The sequence below is a fragment of the Alligator mississippiensis genome, chromosome 11 (genome assembly GCF_030867095.1).
Source record: "Alligator mississippiensis isolate rAllMis1 chromosome 11, rAllMis1, whole genome shotgun sequence".
Lineage (NCBI taxonomy): Eukaryota > Metazoa > Chordata > Crocodylia > Alligatoridae > Alligator > Alligator mississippiensis.
Window position 1 is genome coordinate 16,007,194 of NC_081834.1, and position 22,484 is coordinate 16,029,677.

Genomic DNA, 22,484 nt, shown 5'->3' on the forward strand with positions numbered 1-22,484 from the left:
GGAGCACTCCATGTACTCCCTGAGGACAAAAAGTAGCAGTTATCCCTGGCCCTTGCAAGGAAGGAAGAAGACACCCACGTCTCTTCTGCAAGGGTCAAGACACAGTTTGCCCTGGAGCACTGAAATGAGTTCATGTAAGTGCATCCATCTGCACTCAGAGCTGGAATCTGACCTCAAACAGACAGCAGCATAAAATCTAGGAAAACAAGGCTAGTGAAGGTCAGAATACTAGTTCCAAAAAATACTACCCTAAAATAGATGCAGGAGTGCACCTAGCAATAATCCTTGAGGTCTGTATATACAATTTTATTGTGCATGAACCAGCTAGAATATAACTGGATTTTAAGCAGATCATTCATCCTGTTCCATTACATCATCTGAATGTGCATCATCAGAATACAATGTAATGAACTTCTCACCATGCCATAGGTGTTGGGTGGAGTACATAAAACTTCCTTCATCTGACTTACCACACTATTTGCATTTCTATTTTCATCATAGGCAGTTACGCTTGATGGAGCTAATTTAACTACTGAGGTTTTCTATAAAAATGGCCATGATTATAGGTTTATATGCCATGGGAAGGACCAGACAAATGAAGGGTGCCAAAACTACAAAGTACGGTTCTTGTGCGGCAAATCTGGTACGTGACTTGTTTTTTTTAAACCAGCTGCCATGTCACTGACAGCAGAAATTCCATTTTGCTTTCTTCTCTCTTTGAGCTGCCTATTGTAGATGAACCAGGAAGTCAATGCCAAACCAAGAAACCGGTTTGGGAAACCTTTTGATTTTCTTGTTGCTTTCTTTGCTTGAATCACGTCAACATCCCTTTGTCCCTTCCATTAAGCTCTGTGACACAGGGGGTTAGAATAGGCCCAATCTAGCCCTAGTCTAAGAAGGAGCCCTTCCTGTCTATGAGAGTAGCCCTTGCTTATTGTAGGCTGGACTTCAGCTTAGTATAGTTATCCAAGCTGAGGTTTAGCTGCAACATGGGGGTGAACACAGATACTTCTGCGAAAGATTTCTCTGAAGAAGTTCCTAGATGCTAAGAGCAGCGAGGTGAAAGTGTCAGTAACACCCAGTACTGTAGCAAATGCTTTGTGAGACCTATAATCATCTCCACCTTTCATAAAGCATTTCAGGATAAAGAAGGATTGGTTGTTCAGCTTGACGGAAGCCAACACGTTTCAGCAGAAATATGGTTTTCAAACCAATAATTTATTGTGTAGTTATTAATGCAAACAAGACTCTCCCCAAATTGGTCATTAGAGAAGATTCTTCAGTGATCATCAGCTAGTAGGAAGACCAAGATGGAAGGCAGGGGTTTTTTTGTAAAAAGCCGTCATTATTTCAAAGACCATTTCAGCAAACTTTATTGCTGCTGTAAATAACATAATGACTGGAGCTAAGCAGGTGTGGGGAGCCAGCAAAGGGGCCATTTACATTTAGTTAATCAGTAAATGGAAAGTCAATCTGCCATTAATAAATGAATAGGCTTTTTTTTGTGTTCATTGATTTCACAAACTAACTGCAACCTGGCATGTACCTAGAGGAGCTGTACTGTCTGTTAATACTAAACTGATAGCTTTTGATAGCATGAAAAATATTCAGAAAAGCTAGCAGACAAGTTATGGCAAAATGAGCTAAATTTTCTGTCACCCCCTTTTTGCTTTTCAGTGAGACCAAAGCTTACGGTAACTGTGGACACCAACGTGAACAGCATAATCTTGACTCTGGTAGATGATGTGCGATCGTGGAAGCCTGGAGACAGGCTTGTTGTTGCCAGCACAGATTATTCCATGTACCAGGCTGAAGAGTTCCAGGTATTACCATGCAGAGCCTGCAAACCTAACCAGGTCAAAGTGGCAGGTAAGGTTTTTTCTTGTCATTCACTATTACTTTGGGCAATTACTCTCATTTGTTCCCAGGCAACTCCATGTGAGTCTGTGGCAATAATCATGTAAATGAAACCAGAATTTCACCTTCTGATTGTTAGTGCCACTGTGAACTTGGCTGTTTGAAAATCATCTAACCTCCATCAGTGACTTTGGTCCTGTCCATTGTATCTTTGGATTGTCTGTCTGTCTTCCCTAGAACCTGGCACTTGATCCTTGTCTCCTGAGCACTTTGCAGGGTATGCATGAGTTTATGTAAATCGGATGATATCAATGCTCGAGATGAGGATTGCTTTCTGAAAAGTACAAGATGATGCATCTCCTTATTTAAAGGAGAGTTTGGGAAGAACAGCTTGTGGGAGATTTTTAGGGCTATGAGTTACAGTACAGCTGGCTGTTTCTGACAGAAAGATATATAGATTCATAGATTCTTAGATGTTAGGGTCGGAAGGGACCTCAATAGATCATCGAGTCCGACCCCCTGCATAAGCAGGAAAGAGTGCTGGGTCTAGATGACCCCAGCTAGATACTCATCTAACCTCCTCTTGAAGACCCCCAGGGTAGGGGAGAGCATCACCTCCCTTGGGAGCCCGTTCCAGACCTTGGCCACTCGAACTGTGAAGAAGTTCTTCCTAATGTCCAGTCTAAATCTGCTCTCTGCTAGCTTGTGGCCATTGTTTCTTGTAACCCCCGGGGGTGCCTTGATGAACAAAACCTCACCAATTCCCTTCTGTGCCCCCGTGATGAACTTATAGGCAGCCACAAGTTTGCCTCTCAACCTTCTCTTGCGGAGGCTGAAGAGGTTCAGGTGCCCCAGTCTCCCCTCATAGGGCTTGGCCTGCAAGCCCTTAACCATACGAGTGGCCCTTCTCTGGACCCTCTCCAGGTTATCCACATACCTCTTGAAGTGCGGTGCCCAGAATTGCACGCGGTACTCCAACTGCGGTCTGACCAGTGCCCGATAGAGGGGAAGTATCACCTCCTTAGATCTATTCGTCATGCATCTGCTGATTCACGATAAAGTGCCATTGGCTTTTTTGATGGCTTCGTCATGCTGACGACTCATGTTCATCTTGGAGTCCACTAGGACTCCAAGATCCCTTTCCGCTTCCGTTCCACCAAGCAGGTCATTTTCTAGGCAGTAGGTATGCTGGACATTTTTCCTCCCTAGGTGCAGCACTTTGCATTTCTTCTTGTTGAATTGCATTCTGTTGTTTTGTGCCCATATGTCCAACCTGTCCAGGTCTGCTTGTAGTTGTTCCCTGCCCTCCGGCGTGTCCACTTCTCCCCACAGTTTTGTGTCATCCGCAAACTTGGACAGAGTACACTTCACTCCCTTGTCCAAGTCGCTGATGAAGATAGTGAAGTGTATCGGTCCAAGAACCGAGCCCTGTGGGACTCCACTGCCCACACCCTTCCAGGTCGATACCGACCCATCCACCACGACTCTCTGGGTGCGGCCCTCTAGCCAATTTGCCACCCACCGGACTGTGTAGTCATCCAAGTCACAGCCTCTTAACTTGTTCACCAGTATGGTGTGGGATACCGTATCAAAGGCCTTCCTGAAGTCTAAGTAAACGACGTCAACCCCTACTCCTGCGTCCAGGCGTTTTGTAACCTGGTCGTAAAAAGAGACTAGATTGGTCAGGCACGATCTGCCTGCCACGAACCCATGCTGGTTTCCCCTCAGCATAATTCTTCCTGCCGGGCTCTCGCAAATGTGAGCCTTGATAATTTTTTCAAAGACTTTGCCAAGGATGGAGGTGAGACTGACTGGCCTATAGTTGCCCGGGTCCTCCTTCCTCCCCGCCTTGAAAATGGGGACCACATTGGCCCTTTTCCAGTCCTCTGGGACCTGGCCCATGCGCCACGAGGGTTCAAATATTCCCGCCAGTGGCTGCACAATGACATCAGCCAGTGCCTTCAGCACCCTTGGATGGAGCTCATCCGGGCCTGCCGACTTAAAGGCATCCAGTTCCTCCAAGTGACTGCACCATCTCAGGGTCTACGCATGGCAGTCTGGCGCCTTGCTGCTGCCTCTCTACAATCCCAGTGAGAGACTTGTCCTGCCCCTTGCTTAGAAACACTGAGGCAAAGAACTCGTTGAGGAGTTCAGCCTTGTCCCTACCTATCTAAGTAGAAAGGTGGCATTGCACTTATAAATACTGTTTTCTCAATGAAATTTCTGTTTACTATAGACCACAGTACGCAGTGATGATAAATTAAGTTTTTAAAGTCACTTGGTTTACCAGATTATTTCAAGCCACAATACTGAGATAAACCAGGGGAGATGTTGGATGCTGAGTGAATTTCTCTGCGATTAAATGGGAATCTTAATGGGGTAATAATGAGGAACAAAGTTTTCTTCAGTTAGGTGATTAGCTCAGATGTAGAACTAATTGCTGACGAGGAAAATCATTGCTACTTCATGGTTTTTCAGTGGCCTTTGTGTACTACTTCCATTTCCCAAACTGCAACCACAACATTGTCAATTCAGCAGAGGGGCAAAGACTTGATATGAAGAGTCATTGAGGTCATCTTTTCCTTCCAGAATTAGGTTTGGCCACGAGGTTTCTAATGTGGAGATATATTTATCCCGTTAACAATCTGTTGTGTCAAAAGATGAAGGACTTCCCAGCTCTCCTTTACAACAACAACAACAAAGACCCATCTAGGACATACAAAAGATACCATATTTTAATGGTGTTGGTTTGTCTGGTAGTAATTCAGACACATTACAATGAACTGCCAATATTTAGTTGAGAGAACCTAATGGAGAATCAATTTGAGTTAACTTCTGAGAAGTTATTATATACATTGCCAACATCATCTAAATGTATGCTTGTAGATTCATCTAGAGAAAATATGCATGGATTGTCTGAGTGAATGTAATAGTTTGGTTGGCTCTGCAACATGAATAGTTCAGGCACCATTATCTCTGATGCAACCTCTTAGAAAGATTCAAGTGTTTCCTTCTGCAACCACTTTTCAGAAGGAATTTAGTCTGTCATTGTCAGGTGGGCTGAAAGAGGGATGGATAAGAGGGAAGCCAAGAAAAATATTGTTCTGACTTTGAATGCAGCAGAATCTTATGACTTTAAATGACCACTACTTTCAAAGCGTATATGTCTATGAGCCTAGTGTTATTCTTGAGAAACACTTAAGTTACTGGAAAAAACTGCATCAAACTAGACTGATACAAGTTACATCATGAGAAAAATCTTGGAACATAATCAATGAAAATACAGACCACAGATTAATACTTTTCTAAGATGCTTTCATATCTTACTTCTTCTAGATAAAAGTTTCCACTGAGTGCATATTAAGGAAATGAACAGAAAAAAGAAAAAGAAATGGTGTACTTCCAAATAGAAATGTATGTGGAAATACGTGTTAGAATATTTGTGCTTTGGGTCTCCAATTGGTTAGGAAAATTTGTGAGACACACTGGAACCAGAGTCTGCCCTGACTTACATCCATGGACTCCATTGACGTCAATAGGATTTCATTGGTTATATAAGTCAGGGCACAATGTGGCCCAATAATGAGAATCGCGTCCAACTTTATTCTAGTAAAATCACATAAGCTAAAAATAAAATAAAAGAATTGCACATGACTCTGACATAGTTCAGCCCAGTTCGAAGGGAATCACATGAAAAAGTGAAATCACGTCCAACCTCACTACAAGAAAAGTAGGTCAGTGCGGTTCTGTGGCTGGCTACACTGGGACATCGGTCCCTTCTCCTCTGTTACTCAGTGAAAATGACTTGCAAGCAGTGGGTCCGATCCTGCCAATCATTTGTTTTTCTGTCCACCCTTTCAAATTGCTGTGTACTTTTCTAAATTTTCCTCACCAGTTCCGGTGAGAGTACTTCATATAGATAAACACAGATGCATTTAAAGATTGACCTCCAAAATATCTGTCCTTTGGAAATAGTTGTTGTCACCTTTAATTTTTAGTTTCTCTTTTAATTCTCTTTAAATTAGGATCTAAATTATTTGACCATGTACTTTTTTAATGAGGTAACAAAAAAATCCTCATTCTCTGAGAATGATGACTTGATGTAACACTTCCTTGGCATAGCAAAGGTCTAATTATAATCAATGGTCTTATGTTTTAATGTTTTTTTAATAGATCAAGCTTTGGATATTTTGCCAAATAGGCCAGACTAGTTAGCTAGCTCATATGCTATTTATATGTGATACTTCTTGCTAAGAAACCATACTCATTTTACTTACTAGAAGTGGCTGCAGGAGAAAAAGGTCAGTATTAGAAGTGACTGAGGCTGGGGTTTTCAAGTGAACTTAAAGGAGTTAGATGTCAACTCCCAGTGGATTTCAATAGGGTTTGGATGCCTAACCACAGTCCTTCAAAATCCTACCCTAAACACTTAGGCAAGCATCTAAGGACCACCGTTGCAAACACTTAGCTGAGTATTTAGATTGATTTCAAAGCTATTTCTTCCACGAGTAAGAGCTACAGTACTTACAACTCACAGAGGTCGCCCATGCCAGAAAAATTGTCGCTAGTTAAAAAGGAGCTCTGCCCCTCCTCCTCCTCCTTTGCTCAACCTTTTTCACTTGTCATTTTTGTGTAGATTATTTTCTTGTGTGGGAACTGATTAAAATTGTTTGATGCTTTATCTCTGGACTTCACAAAACATGGGGGGAGAACAGTGCAAGGCTGAGAGCAAAAGGAAGGAAGGAAGGAAGGGTTGTGTTATTGTAGTAGAACAGGACAGGAGGAAAGATCAAGTATTTCATGGTTTCCCCCGGAAACCAGCCTTATCTGTACCTTTGTAGCTGTGTATGCAGTTATTAATGATGCTGATAAGTGTCACTGTAGATTAGCAATGATGAAATACCCTTGTGCATTCATAATACTTGATAAGACGTAAAGAAGAAAAAACTGCTTTGAGGCTGACATAAGTACTCTAATTATCCCATCTATTAGTAAATCTCTGATTACAAGTGAATCACACATGTTGAATCCAGCTGGTTGGGTTATAAAGGCTGAGTAACTGTGAAGTTTTGCTGAGAGTTTGTGTACTGAGGGAAGTTACTGTGAAATAAGGTACAGTGTGCGTTAACAAAACGTAGCTACTGCATGCTAACTCCCTACCTGGACACTGTCGCACTGACATTTCAGGTGCTAATTTACATTATCCATATTTTTTGTGGGTGGGTACCATTCGGCCTGGAAATGTTATGGGTCTATGTTGCTAGTGCCTTTGGGTCAAGAAGGAAATGTCACAAAAAATGGCCCTTCCCAAAACGTTTATGGGCTGCTTCTTCCCTCCTTTGCCCTTGCTTAGAAGCATGTGTAAGAGAAGCATCCCGGAAGAACATATGGACTTCACTTCTCAGAAAGGTTGGGCTAGGCTTAATTGTAGACAGGGAAACTCTTCTTGTATCTTAGACACATCCCCCATCCTTTACATTCCACACTCCAAATGCTAGGATGCAAGTGTCAAGGTTAATTAGAAAAAAGTTATAATTGAGATGGTTTCCAAGTAGGAGGCACATTGGGTCATGGACAAGTGTGGAAAAAACCTGATATTTATAGAAAGAACTACAGTGGCAAAGCTGTTATCTACAGCAGAGAACAGTAGAGGCCAGTTTAGGAGGCTATGTTTAATTTCCTGTGCCCCCAAAATATCCCTGTTGAATGTTGAGTAGCTGGGAAAACAGGTTGGCTGGATTCTGTCATCTGCTCTGCATGCACTGTGGTTATTGCATTCTGGGTGTTATAGCCAAAGGACAGCAGCAAGGCTGTTTCCTGCACCAGCCACTCTGCTCACACCCGGCACAAGGAGAGGGTAAAGAGCAGCTAGGAAAGGGTTGTGGCGTAGCAGGTTTCCAGTCTCCACTGGAAGTAAGCTGCTGAGAGACCTTACTCTAAACTCCAACATAGGCTAGAATCAATCAGCAATAGATTGGGTTTGAACAGACCTGGAAAAATCTGGGCCTTTGTTGTATCTCATTTCAGGAGTAAATTCTACTAGCCTCAGCCTAGAAACCAACAGCATACAGACAGAAGAGGCTGACAGCCAAGCACGAAGCACTTATTTAATGTCTCATGCATAAACAGTCTGATTCTTCTCATGCTTCAAGTTAAGCTTGTAGTGAAGTGCTTTGCCTGTCTGGGTCCTGTTTTTCAGTGCCTCGCCAGATCCAAGCAGGAGAAAGAAAAAGAATAATTAAAACAGTATGAAATACAGGCAGTCAATCTGGCCCAGAAAGTCTTATACCACATACTCTTTTTTTTTTAATCTCATCCTTCATAGTGAAAGGCTGGATGCAAACTCCACCCAAAAAACAATTTTAAATCTTAAGTAAAAGGTCCTCTGAAAAGAGTTATGTAAAAGCAATAAACCTTTGAGAGCTATCGCTCCAGAAGTCTTGCTGGGCTTTTCAGTAAATGAAAGCAAGAAGCCAGTCAAAGCACCTAAGTCATGCAACAATAAGTTCCTTGTGCATAGGCCCTCACGGCTCAGTATTACAATAGGAATATGTGGCAGACTCAAGAGGACTCTATATCAAGTTGGACCACAGAAAATTATCATTTGTCACTAAATATAATCAGGAGAAAGATTACATGAATCAAACAGGCCTGGTTGTGTGTATGTTAAATAAGGAAAGTGACAGGTACTAATGACCCAGTGTCCATGGAAGTGCATGAATGACTGAAATAAAAAAGCAGCAGCTTTTTGCCTAATAGAAAAAAACAACCAGAAGCATCTTGGAAAAATAAAATCTCAGGGTTTGTAGAAAGCAGATCTAGAGGAAATCAAATATTAATAATGTTCTGAAGGAAATGATGCTCCTTTTCTTCTGACTTTTGATCTTGAACATCTGGAAGATTATGAAGAGCGATAAGAAGTGGAAAAAGGCTTTCAGCTCTTTTCGAAAGGGCTGTAGTTAATGTGTTTTGTGTATGCTTTGCATCTATGCCAGTACAACGAAGAGCTAAATAGTCCTTAGAAGTTTTTTTGTCCTTATATAATCTCAAGAGAGGAAATTTTTTCTTAAATTGTCTTAAATTTGAAAGCGATATTGCTAAAAAAGCGTGTAAATTTAATGTTGATGTCTTAAATAGCCAATGAAGGAAATATGCACATTTCATAACTGAAGCTTCAGGGGAAAGCTTTATTTCACCTTTAAAAATCTGAACCCGAGAAGCTCTCAGCGATACAGGAAACTAAATTCCAATTTCAGAAGTGAGGTAGGTTTTTTAGGAACCTAAGACACATTTACCATTAATCAGACCTAAGCTCTTAAGAGACCAAATCACTTCTGAAAATGAAATTTAGGCCTGTATACCAATTAGGGCCAGCTTTTTAGAGGTATTTCGGTTTGCAAAGGAGCACCTAGTGAGATTTTCAGTAGCGTGTAGGTATATATGTGTTTAAGAATCCCATTAGTTACCTGTGTGCATCATTATGTGCCTACATACCTTTAAAAATTTAACCTCCGGTCCCTAGCAGTTTCTATAAGGATCCACAATGAAATCTCTTGTGTTAAATCCACATGGCAAGGGCTGACTCTGCAACTCCATAGGACTTGGAGTGGTTCTACTTTGTACCTCCATTTTTGCTTGTCTCTGGGCTCAATTCAGTTTCTCATCCCTGTTCACCAAAGCATCTGCCTACTTTTGATCGAGTGCATAAGGCCTGCTGACTTTAACAGAACCTAAAAAAATGCTTAAAGTTAAGAATCCATGTAATTGCTTTGCTGAGTAGAGATGAAATTTAAATATTTTTCCTGAATCAAGCTACCAGTTGGCCAGATGGAGGCTCAGTGATGTGTTTCTGAGTATTTTAATAGGTTGTTAATGTAATATAGCACCAAGAGACACAGCACGATAAATCAAGAGAGTTCTTATTATCCTGCTACTAGGACTCTCCCTTGAAAATGACATGTGGGTAACCACATTGCTCTGGTTAAGGACATTGCCAACAAATTCTGGTTGCAGTCGCATAGCTGGTTCTTGGTGACGCCAGCAGTGTAGATCCCAATGAAGGAAATTGTGAGCCGGTTGCCATCTGGCTTTGATACGGTTTGGACAATCGCAAGGATAGCTTTGATGTTTAAAGAACAAACATTTTGCTCCAGGATTCAAAGATATAAAATTCTTCTCATTATTTTGGAACCACTGTGGAATTGATTTGCAAGTTATTGCCATTGGGCTTCCATACTGCTGGGTCTCAAGTATGGCTTTTCAACCTGCTGCCCTCCTCCAACAAGATGCTCAGCATGCCAGCTGTAACTTTATGTCAAATTCAAGCTACAGCGCTATGGAGCGAGGAGCCTGGGTCTCCATGTGAATTCTCCAAGCGCTATGCCGGACAGAACTGTTTTGCATGGGCTTCTGAATGTACCCCATGGGCTACTGGGTCAGGCCAAGCTTAAATCCCACATGCTTGTTGCTGTATGGATGGCTTGGCTTTACTTTCTACACAGAAATAACAGTTCAAAACAACTCCAGTGCAGTAGTCCCTCTTCTATTTCTACAACGTGGCTCTCCTGTTATGTTGTTAAATTGATCTTGAATTTCTGGCTGCTGTTATGAGAGAGTTGTTTTTCCACAACCTATTAAAGACACCGTTTATATGAAATCTACTTTTACATTTTGAAAAAGAAAGCTGAAAGGCAATGTCCTTATCTCAAATCAAGCCAAGTCAGCAAAAGCCCAAAGAAAACACACGTCCTGATAAGCTATATTTAGAAGCTGTTTAGCAGATATTTAACATTCTTTTCAGTGCTTAAGCTATTTTGCATGTCTGCACTGGCATTACATTAAATTAAATGCATGCAAGCATGACATTTATTATTCCAGTACTCAACACACATAAATAACAAAACCAGCTATTTTAATTGCAGGGCTACAATTGCAAGAGATGTTCAAAATAGGATGTTATTCTGATTATATGAACTTCCTCTTCACCCTCAGTAAATCAGAGAAAGGTCAATGAAATGAAAGAACCAAAAATAACATCTTAAAAAACATTGAGGATTGTCTTGCTTCATGGTGTCCCAATAATACGATAGCCTCTTTGGGCAAAGGAAACTTACATCTGTGTGTGCTAATTTATGTACAAAAATAAGGGCAGTGACACCCTTTGTTGGTTTGGCTGCATTTTTTTAAACCAATCCTGTGAAACGATCTGGTTTTAGTATGATCATATGCAGAAACAGGGTCACATAGTGGCTTTCTGACAACACATTTTGCTGCCACAAGAGGGAATTGAGTTCATGACCCAAGCTTGGCCCCTTATCCCTGGTCTGGTAATATTGCAGAAGCTGTACATTCAACATGTTGGTGCAAGCCTTTCTGCTGACTTGGAGTGGATCAACATTGTAATTCCCTTGCCACGGTCATGCAGATTTTACGGGGTGCAAAAGAAGGGGAGAAAAGGTGGAGGTGGCCCTTCTCTTTCCAGCTATCATTCTGTCATAATTAATCTCAGTATTATTCTGCCTTTCTTTCTTCCTCTGTATGGCATTCAATTAGTCTTGTTCTTTACCGGATGAATTAAACCCAAGGGATGAAAGAGAGACACTCCTTCCTGAAAATGAAGTAGCCTGGCCTGTTACTTTTCTTCTATAGATTTCAAGGTGCTCTGCAGATGGGAAGACCGAGGCAGAGAACAATGGCAGTGTTTTAGCCACTGTTACACAGCACATTGGTGAAGGATCCAGGCTTAAAACCCAGCCCTTCCGGTTCCCAGCAGAATGCCCTAGGCCTTGAACCATATTATTTCCAGCTCAAGGAGTGAAGGAGAGTAAACTGTGTTAGACTGATGTATATTTATCTTTATTATAGAGTCAAAACAGCATGTTTGGCTTGGAGGAGGACATTTAAATGTTTAAAACCCTTCTTCCCTCTTGGCAATTCTACTTAAATAGAGAGCGCTTCTCCAAGCTTTCCAGTTGTTTCTAATTACTGCTTTGAATGTCTTTGTTGAAACAAAATACATGCAAGTGTAACATTTGTTAAAGCTCAGTGTTTACTTAGTGAGTTTATTACCTATATTTTCTGGAAAAATATGGAATGTAGTCAGTAATACAAGCCTTTGCCACTTCATTTTCTTCAGGAGAGCTGAGCCAGGGAGAAGGGAAGTGTACATACACTGTAATGAAATTACAGCACCAAGATTATTTTGCTTCCTAATTATTCACACTGGCTGGAATTTGGCCACTTCTGGCAGGCCCTAGCAGGACCTCACATGCCTTTGACCCCTCCGAGCAGGCAGGTACAGAGGATTATGTGCAGAATAGTCTGGCAAGGGAACCTCTGAACTTCCTGCATATGTCCCAGGGGACCTCCTCATCAGCTCTGGCAAAGCCAGTGTGGGCTGAAACTAAATGGAAAAAGTTTGTTGGATGAGTAGTTTTAACAGTCATGTGCTTGATTTGCTTGATTTTCTGCTCTATCTTGCCCCTGGTGAAAGTAGCAGCAAAGCTGATTTTAGTGCAATTGGGATCTGGTTCACCTGGGTCCGTGAGGCAGGCCACATACTCCTGAGTCTTTCCTAGTGTCCCACAGTTTGGGAAACCTCCATGATAAATAATTTTTTGCTTATCTATAGAAATCATGTAGAAATGCTTTTTTTAGGTTATCACCTTGTCTGTCTTCTTGGTGGAGAAATGGGGCCATATGTGCCAGCAATTGTTACTTTAGCATCTGGATATAAGAACCAGTCAAACACCACAAACCCCACTTCCTCTGCTAAGGAAATCTCAGCAGGACCAAGTTTCACCCCCCCAGTCAAAACATTCTCACTCTAGCTCCTGCTAGCAGTACGAATAAACTGGTATATGCAGTATTTGCAGAATAAACATAGTATCCCATGTTCCCACAGGAAAAGCAACATACCTTCACATAGGAGAAGTTGTCGACGGAGTTGACATGAGAGCAGAAGTGGGACTGCTAAGCCGAAACATAGTGGTGCTCGGGGAGACGGAGAAGCAATGTTATGAATACAACAACAAGTTATGCTCCTTCTTTGATTTTGACACCTTTGGGGGACACATCAAGGTATCATTTTTTTTTCCTTGATTCATAGCATTCTCTGCAGAAGCAAACTTGTGTGTAGCAAGCATACATGGCATGGCTCGAAGCACCTTGTTCATAAAGGCCTGTAAAACACACAGGCTTGTCTTAGAGCAGACTAGAGCTGTCCCTTTGCTTGTCCTCTCCTTTCTTTGTAGTGCACCTCCCACCCTCACAACTCCCTAATCAGCCTGCCGGGTTCACTACACACAGGTAATAAATAGATTTTGCATCCAGAGTTCAACTTCCTCAGAGTTTAATAGTTTCTGATTTCAGCCCATTTTGTCATGAGTTGCAACCAAGCCCAAGAACTTTATGCAAGACAATATAGTTTTGTTTCAGCTTCCCTACGTCGTTTTGCCCCTCTGTCAGTCATCCTAGTCGAAAACTTGCCATGCCTGTGCAGCCTTCAAAAAGCAGCCAGATATTCTTCCTGCCTCTTGATTAGTGTTTTATTGTTCTCCAGATTGCTCTTGGATTTAAGGCTGTCCATATAGAAGGTTTAGAATTGATACATATGGGCCAGCAAGCAATGGGACACTACCCGATTCACTTCCATATGGCTGGAGATGTGGATGAAAAAGGAGGCTACCACCCGCCAAGCTATGTTAAGGATGTCTCTGTTCACCATGCCTTCTCACGTTGTATCACAGTCCATGGCTCCAATGGCTTGCTGGTAAGAGATAACAGTTTAGTGGCTACCTTACTGATGAACTTGTCATTTTATACCTATCCATTTTTTCCCTGGTAACATTAAAATACCACAGAGGCCAGAATCATTACTGAGAAAAACAGAGTGCTTTCAGAGTTAAATGAAGGGTCCTTCTCCTTCACTCTAGACTTACTGGATGATATATAATGCAAAATGTGTTTTAAGGTATGTCTAAAATGTGAACACAGTATAAAAATGTAACACTCTGGGCCAAATTCTTCATGGGACTCATCTGCCGAGGGGTTCAAATGCCCGTGTATTCCACGATTTCTGCAAGCCAGCCCATCTTATAGAGGTACTTGAATCTAACTATAGACAGTTTGTTATTTAAAGAAAATAGTTACCAGAACTGAGGATACATAAGCTTTCCTGTAATAAGGATTTGCATTTGAAATAGGGCTGTCTGGCTGCTTATGTTATAAATGCTGATTTAACAGAGTCTGGAACTAGAAAGAAATCCTATAGACCTTCTGTAGTATGACAGCTTCTTAACTAGGTTGCAGCATAGGAGAGATCATAGGAGCAAGAACGGCAAACTTTATGCAACAGTGGGGAGATCTTCACAGTAAAGGCCATGAAGAAAAATGCTCTAACCTTTTCAAAGGACACCATCACTGCTGTCCTGAACAGTGTTTAGACTAGAGTTTACTCCAAAGTGGATGTAAGCAGAATTCACACGTTTTATACCACTGTTATGCTAGTTTATGTTAAACTTTGCTGGTTTTGCATTTAGTGCCTTCTCTTATAGGAAGAGGTTTTCTTGATTTGTTTTCTTTAGTGTGTGCATCAGCTTGAACCTCATGGTGTTTTTAAGAATAATTTGAAAGTGACTTGTGTTAGAAATTTGAGTTGGATCACGAGGGCCAACCAACCCAGCTGCTTCAGGGTAACTAAACCCTGAGCCAAAGATACAATCTGGATGTTAGTACTGAAACCACATAACCAACCACACGTGTTCATCTTGGGAATGCATGAAGGAGAAAGCCCTATCTGCATTCATAAAGTTCAGAAATGTTTTTTTGAAAGCAGAACTTGTAAAGGCATGAAACAGACATACAAACCAAGAGTTGAACTTCTTCCTAGACAATGGTCCAAAAACGTGGCCTCAAAATACCTGGGTTGTCTTATGAGAAGAACCCCAGCATTTTCCATGTGATGGCAACATATATACATTGGAGCCAATACACAAAACACTTTTTAACAAGTTTCTGACTAGCCACTTCTGTAGAACAAATTGGTGTTTTGATATGAGGCTACCACTACACCACATCTCTGACATTATCAATGGTATAGTCATTGAGCACAAAGAATTCCCCCATGTATCACCAGCATCTTAAAAACACATGCATCCACTCATTTGAAGTTTGCAGCGTTCAAACTGGCTTGTGGGTGGGGGCAACAATCTACTGTTGACTTTTTATTCACTTTAATTCACTTTGTCTTTTTTATTTATCAATGCACACTTCCTTATCTGTGCATTAAGGGCCTGGTCCTGTAGTTTTGCCATTGGCAAGGATGGCAAAAGAGAGTCTTTAAAGGTGGCAAACTTAGATGAATATGTTACAGGCATCTTTAAGATTTACAGAAGTTACAAGAGAAAAATTAAATGGCAAATAAAGCAGCAAAGCAGCCTTTCTCTGCTAGTTGCAAACCTGAATCTCTGATACTGAACTCTGTCATTTTAAGTTTTCAACATGACCTTAAAATCAACAGGAGGCTTGGCTCCCAAAAAGTATGTTCTACGTTGCCTTATACAAATTATATTAGGTATCCAGGGTTGTATAACTACTTTCCAGTTTAAATCCTCTCATATAACAGCTCAGCATAGCCAAGAATGTAACTAGCATACAGACTGGAAGGAAACATTTGCTAGGGGTTGGTCTGTCGAGTAGAGAAAAGCTTCCTAATAATGGTACCATAAACATATCTTCTAGCTGTATTGTAATTACACAACTCTAGGTTAGGTGGTGGCTTGACTAAAATATCAACTCTTGATTCTAATTTTAAATTCTGCTTCTTTATTGATTAATGCTTGTCCTACTGCCAACCCAAACACCCTGTGCATGGCTTATTTTTTGCAGGGTCAGATGGATGGGTTTATGCAAAGTATTTGGAAATGTTTCATCTCTCTTGCCTTTTCCAAGTGAAAACCATGTCGTTGTGACTAGGAAATGTTGTAAGAATCCATGTTCTCAGGCGTTTTCCAGCCAAGACAGCAATGATGTAATGCAGACAGATTGATCTGGCTGAGGAAAACTGCTCAGTTCTGATGCACTTACTCAACATTTGTAATTCCTTGAGGGATCCTGGGTTTTATTTCATTACAGAAAACCTAAAAAAAAGCTTCCACTGGGAAGCATTACCATAAAATCTATAATCTGCATTAAGAATTTAATCCATGTTAATTGTTTGACTGTTTAAAAAAAGAAATCTTTCATTTTCTAATCCATAGTCATTTCCATCCCAAAAAACTGATTTGGGTACATTTGCTCCCAAGTGCTTTCTTGCTGTGTTCCCTTGGAATGAAGTATCTGGTCAGCCAGGTTCTGTGTCCTGCAGTCCAGCAATGCTGGTCTGATTTGATGATGAAAGTTGATTTCTAAAGGTCCTATAAATGACATGGACTATTTTCAACTAAAAATAGACTTGGTCTTCTTGCCCTTATAACTAGACATCTACACCAAGCAGCTCCTTCCTTCTCAAAGCACGATGTGATTTTGCAGTCTGTTCTTTTGCTATGAGATCCATTTTCCATCCCCTGAGCCTTGAAATTCTTAGTCACAAAAATTCAGGCAGGTCTCTGAGGAAGGAGAGACTATTATTACTACCTGCATTTCTAAGTTGCATGCACTGGGCATTGCTGCTGAATCCCATAGTATCTGGGTGTCATTTATATAACTTACCTGAGAAAATCAGGAAAGTTTTCTGCTTACCATTTCTCCTGCATATCACTTATTTTGCCTGTGAGCAGGTAGGCATAAAGCCCGAGATGCTGGAGACAAGTTGCCCAGATCTTTGAATGAACTACTTTGTGTTCCACTTTATAGATACCAGATAAATGCATAATTTGCTCAACTAAGTAACATGATATTGGTCCCAGGTTGTGGGGGGGGTTTTTTGCCTATACTGAAACAAACATTAAGTGCACAAACAGTTTATAGGCACTGACAGATGTGAAAAAACAAAAACAGCGCTGGAAGAGGAAGCATGTTAGTTTGACCTGACTCCACAGCATCTGTATAGATTGGGTGCTTCAGTGGGACTTTTTGGCACTTTTATCTAAAACTGATTTAATCAACTATTAGATAAAAGCACAAAAAAAGCCCCGTTGAAGTGCCTGATCTGTACAGATGTTGGGTGAGCTGGGTATGCGCTGCGCTCGATGCAGAAGCATGCCAAGCTTAAAGGAAAGCACTTTTGCTTTTTTGACATCTGTAAGCAGCCTATGTGCACAGGAATGGTTGGCTCCACTGAACTTCCTCTGTACTCTGTTTAGCTGCCTAACTACTGTCCATTTCAAGACTTCTAAAGCATCTCGAAACTAGCAAGGTCTTGCAGTTTTAAAGCTGTTATTAGAGACATGAAGTACAAAAAGCCTATGGCAGGCTTTCTGCTAGCTAATGAGCATGGTTTACACTGAGGTTTGGTAAGTGCATGGCCTTTTTCAGTCTCAAGGCTATGAACTTAAATGGAATAAACTGTATACTTTGTAAAAGAGACAACTAGGCCCTGACCTAGCAAACACTTGAGTGCATGTTTAATTTTAGGCCTACAGACCATTCCCTGGATCCTAATGCTAAGTGGCCTGAAGTTAAGTGTCTGCTAAGTGCTTTAGCAAATGGGGGTAGGGCATTTAATTATTCAAGTTAAAATGACTGAAGGCTTGAACTTCGTATACACCCCCTGGGCTCTCCCATTGCTGGCCCATGGCACCAAGTTCAGAAACATCAACCCTAAATAAGACTTGGTCTTGGAGACAGATTTTTTTCACAGGTTTATACATAGGTGCAGACAGCCCCTTGCTGGTTAGCAGGTAAATGACTGTGACTGTAACCAAAGTGCTTGTTTTATGCTTGTCCATGACTATTTGCTCATTGGAAGTACACAGAGAGTCCCCTTACTGCCACAATTAATCCTTGATAATGTCCTCGATTAGACAGTTTACGGCATTTATACACATTGGGGTAGGAGCACTTTAATTAGAGCGGCTCTTATTAAAGCACCTGGAGTATCTCAAATCAGTGTCCCTGAACTTCAAAATGGCAGCAGGGCGCTTTAGCATTAAATGAGCTTTAGCTAAAGTGCCCTGCTGCCATTTTGAAGTGTGGGGATGCTGATACATGAGACACTGGAGGCTGCTGGAGTGGGGTAATTAATAGAGTCTGCTCGGACACACTGTAATTATAGCTCATTGGAGGAGCCTCCCTGCTCTTGTATAGGCACCCATAGTCTTTATCATATTAACCAGATGGTGGTTGAACTAGATGACCTCTGGAGGTCCCTTCTAACCCCACTTCTCTATGGCTGACCGTTACACAATTCTCAGTTATACCATGCAACCCCAGTGATCAAATTCTGCCCTGATTTCCACCCTGTTCAATGCCACTGAGCTGGTCTCTAATTACAGTGGCTGAAATGGAAGCTGTCATTGGGATGGAAATTAAATAGAGGTTGATCAACTGTCTGGCAGAAGCCTGGGGAAAACAGCGCTGCGGGGAATAAACACAGCATTATCAAACTAGAATCTGCTGTCAGTAATCCAAGTACACTAGATAGCACCTGATTTACTTACGAGGTATTCTTGCATGAAAGTTGGCTATAAGTTACAGTTTGTTAAAGTAAGCAGATGGACTAATAGGAATACTTTCATGAATCTGAAAAGCAGATCCCCTGGAAAAAGGGTTTTTAGATAAATCAACTCAATCCCACAATTTTTAACAACCTAATGTTTTCAGCACTGTGCTAGTGCCCGAGATCCTGGAAGGAAAACAGACTAGGGGATGACAAAAGAGAAACAAGCAAAGTATGAGCGATGGGGAAAGTCATTGATCCAGGAAAGGGCATTAAGAAGTTGGGGAGCAGATCCGGCCAGGTGGTGTCATTCAGTGCATACAGCCAAGCATCTGGCCCCACAGCTGAATTCCTACTTTAGGATGCCTGGCACTGCAGCATTCCTATCTATGCCAGGCATCAGCTTCTCTCTTTTTCTACCTGGCCTTCGTGTATTATGGTTCAAGAGCTAAAATTCACGGGGATGATGAACTGGAGCGTCAGGCAGCTGAAGGAATGTTTGAGGAATCGCTTGTCAGTTTTCAGCAGCTAAACTGCACAAGCATTATTTATGTTTCTTTTAAATATTGCTCGTGTTCTTGGGAAAAATACTAGGTTGACACGGTTATTCATTCTGTAGTTGTGGCATTTGTGTGACTAGCAGACTTTCCCATAAGGACTGGGATACAACTTTTGAAAGTAGTTCACTGAGATGCTCCGGCATCGAATAGTTTTTATAATTACAAGGCTAGCAAATGTCATGCCCAAGGCTGGCAAATGTCATGCTTTCCAAGAAGGGACAATTGAAAAAGTGCTCTCCTTTTATGCTGGAATAAAGTGGCTTTAGAATGACACAGTCATTGAATTAAATTAGGAGAGTTAGCTGCAGATTTTAGAGAGGTAATTTAAAGGAATGTGCTGTGTCTCATGTCATTTGAACAATGTTTAATTTACTGTGATAATTTGAATTTGGAGACTTGAATATTTATGCTGGATCAAGGGCTATGCATAAGAGATGTGTTTGCAGGTGTCAGCTTGTAACAGCTGGCAAGCCAAATATTGTTTCTTACAAGAGAATGTATTTAACCATTTTAAAATTGGTCCTGGGATATGTTTGGAAATCGTATCTTGTCATCTGAGGTCTCTGACAGAAAGACCACTTTTTAAAAGTACCTAAAGAAGTTGGGAGCGTAAGTCCCATGGACTTGCGATGAGATTGAAGGCGTGGACACACAAAGAAGTTACTGTGAGATAAAGGGGGTAGAAATGTACTGTCCATCCCTTACTTCCTGATAACTGTTGTGGGTACCCTCTTGCCTTCCAATCATTTACCATAGAGTAAAAACATGCATGTGGGTAGTAACATGTGCCCATGCCGTTCAGCTCTTAAACACTTATGTCCCTTCTGAAGGTGGGCCTTGGGATCAGGGAACTGAAAATTTTTCAACAGTCTTTTCCCATTTAAAAATGCTATTTTGCCAAGAGCAAAACATTTTGCCCAGCGTTTCCATCTCTGTAAATTAGGAAGATGCGTCAGGTCCAAGGTGGAATTTCTGTGGTGGGAGATGAAGGGAAAGAGAGAAGTAAACAGCCTAGTCAGAAGTTCACTGGCTTCTTCTCCATCACATTCATTGTCACGAAACATGGTGAAAGGTTTCGTTCCACCAAAGAACGAAAGCATTTTCTGAAACCTCAGAATTTTTCAGAATCATTTTTTTGCTGGCCAACCTAATGCTTAGGCTTATGAGTCACTTTTTTTACTCTGAAAAATTTTAGTCCAGATCTTCAACTGGGTTAAATCTGCATACTTCTGTTGGAGACAATAGGTCTCCAATGTTAGCTACAACATTCCTGTTTTCCAGCTACTATGCTGATTAGCAGCAGCTGATTTGTGTCCAAATGAACTAAAGTTTCTGTCATCAAGTTTGAAGAAGGTTAAATCAGACCATGAGCAGCTCAGCCTGCCCAGTAAACAATTTGCAGCCTCTCTGGTAGCCAAAAAAATACATTTATTCAATTTAGCAGATGCATTTTTGACCATTGACCAAGCTGTCTGTTTAATTTTACACAAAAAGAATGAGTCCAGATGTGGTCTGAGTATATGATGTCTCGTGTTCACCTCCCCTTCATCACTTTGAGCTTTGGACTACTATTCCCACTTTTTCAGAAAGCCTGAGCAAAACTTAATTAGCATTGCACACTAAATGGCAAATTCTAATTCAAGCAAGTATTATACACTGGCACCTAGATAGTAAACTCATAGGAGTAAGGACCACTTTTTTATTCACACAGTGGGGTCCTGATCTCTGATTGGGGCTCTAATTGCCACCACCCCACAGGCAAACAGTAATCTTGAAGTGGCTGAAAACTAAATCTGAAGGTAGCCCCCTTTCTGTACTTGCAGGTTAAGGATGTTGTGGGCTATGACACCCTGGGACACTGTTTCTTTACTGAGGATGGGCCAGAGGAACGCAACACATTTGATCACTGTCTTGGACTGCTTATTAAGCCTAGCACTCTATTACCATCTGACCGAGACAGTAAAATGTGCAGGATGATTACAGAAGGGGCTTATCCAGGATATATCCCCAAACCTAGGCAGGATTGCAGGTAAGTGTGAAATCTTTTGGTTTTTACCCTTGCAGAATTTAACTTTGATCCATGAGATACAGGCCCAAGTGTATATAATTAAGTACTCTGCTTCAGGCATCTGGGTCACATGCTCTACAAGATTGGATGGTTGTTCAGGATGTTTCTGTTTGTGCTATATATATATTTACACACAGTATAATTTTGCTTAGTGTTTTTAGCATTAAGGTCATCTCAAATGCTACTTCTCTTGGGTATTATTACAAACATCCCTTTCAAAGTATAATATGAAGACAGATGGGCCTGCTCTCCATTGCCTTGTATCTATGTAGTCACAACACCATCATAAGAATGCAAAATGTTTCTGTATTCAGATTCTGCTAACTGCATTAATTGCACCTTATATGGTTCCACTGAACCATACTTTCCCTCTGCTTTTGGAGAAGGGAGACTTTTTCAGTGAGTAAGGGAAGCAAAATCTGGCCCACTAGTAGCATTTTTAACATTCGCTTGGAATGGAGTATATGAGATGCAAATTGAAATCCAAACAGTTTGATTAAATCTAGTTGAGTGAGAAATTGGAAATTGGCTGTGGCAAATCAAAGATGGTATTTGCAGACTGAACTTCCCAATAATCCTGGTAAGCAAGGGCATGAAAGTGCTGGCAAGGGCTAGGGACAGAAATTGCACATAAACTGTTATAAGGCTAAGTACAGACAGTCAAAAAGCCTGAGGCTGAATCGATTCAGTCTTTGCAAGTTAGTCTAAACTGCACAGATTAAATTGGAACAGAAGTGAACAGATATTTACCTTTGATTCAGGAAAAGCAGCCACATGCCTGCAGTAGCTCAGGCCAGAAGCCGGGGGGCAATAGAGCATGGCTCTCTGGCTCTGTGTTCACCTCCTCTTTCTGCTGCCTCCAAAATCATTGGGATTTCCGGTCCAGAATTACAGCAGCAGGACTCTGCAGGGTTGCTCATCACTTCTTCCTGCTTCCAGGTGCCTCTGGGATTTGTAGTCCACAGTTGCTGCCAGTAAGTTTGAGTAGCAGAAGGGATGTTTAACCCCCCTCCCTGGTGCCAAATCCCAGCTGGGGTTTTTCTGGGGGGAGCAGTTTCCCCGTGTAGATTGGGCTGTCTCCTCAGCTGGGCTTGCCCCCTCCACCCCCTTGTCAGCCAGCCCTTACTGCTCCAGCTAGGGAGCAGAAGGGCAGGGCCAGCCCTGCTCTCTGGAGCAGACAGCACAGCCGAGCCCAGCCCAAGGCTGGAAAGCATGCTGGGGGAATGTGATTTAGCTTGAACAAGGAAGGACAGAAATTTCATAAACGGGTTTGACCCAGGTCAGTTAAGTCTGATGCTACATTCAACCAGGTTTATTTTAAACCAGTTTCAGACATTTTGAAACTGGTTTATGCGCATGGAGCTTCTGTTCGGTTACAGGTTTAAACCAGTTTCTGATCACT

At 41.5% G+C, this 22,484-nt stretch overlaps 1 protein-coding gene across 1 annotated transcript in view; it reads left to right on the forward strand.

Moving 5' to 3' along the window:
• Positions 1–22,484, forward strand: part of CEMIP (cell migration inducing hyaluronidase 1) — a 141,524-nt gene that overhangs the window by 89,672 nt on the left and 29,368 nt on the right. The window contains exons 10-14 of the mRNA XM_014605992.3: positions 502–643; positions 1,678–1,869; positions 12,761–12,936; positions 13,418–13,627; positions 20,838–21,043. Of these exons, the coding sequence (XP_014461478.2) occupies positions 502–643; positions 1,678–1,869; positions 12,761–12,936; positions 13,418–13,627; positions 20,838–21,043 (926 nt within the window). The remainder of the gene's footprint in view (positions 1–501; positions 644–1,677; positions 1,870–12,760; positions 12,937–13,417; positions 13,628–20,837; positions 21,044–22,484) is intronic.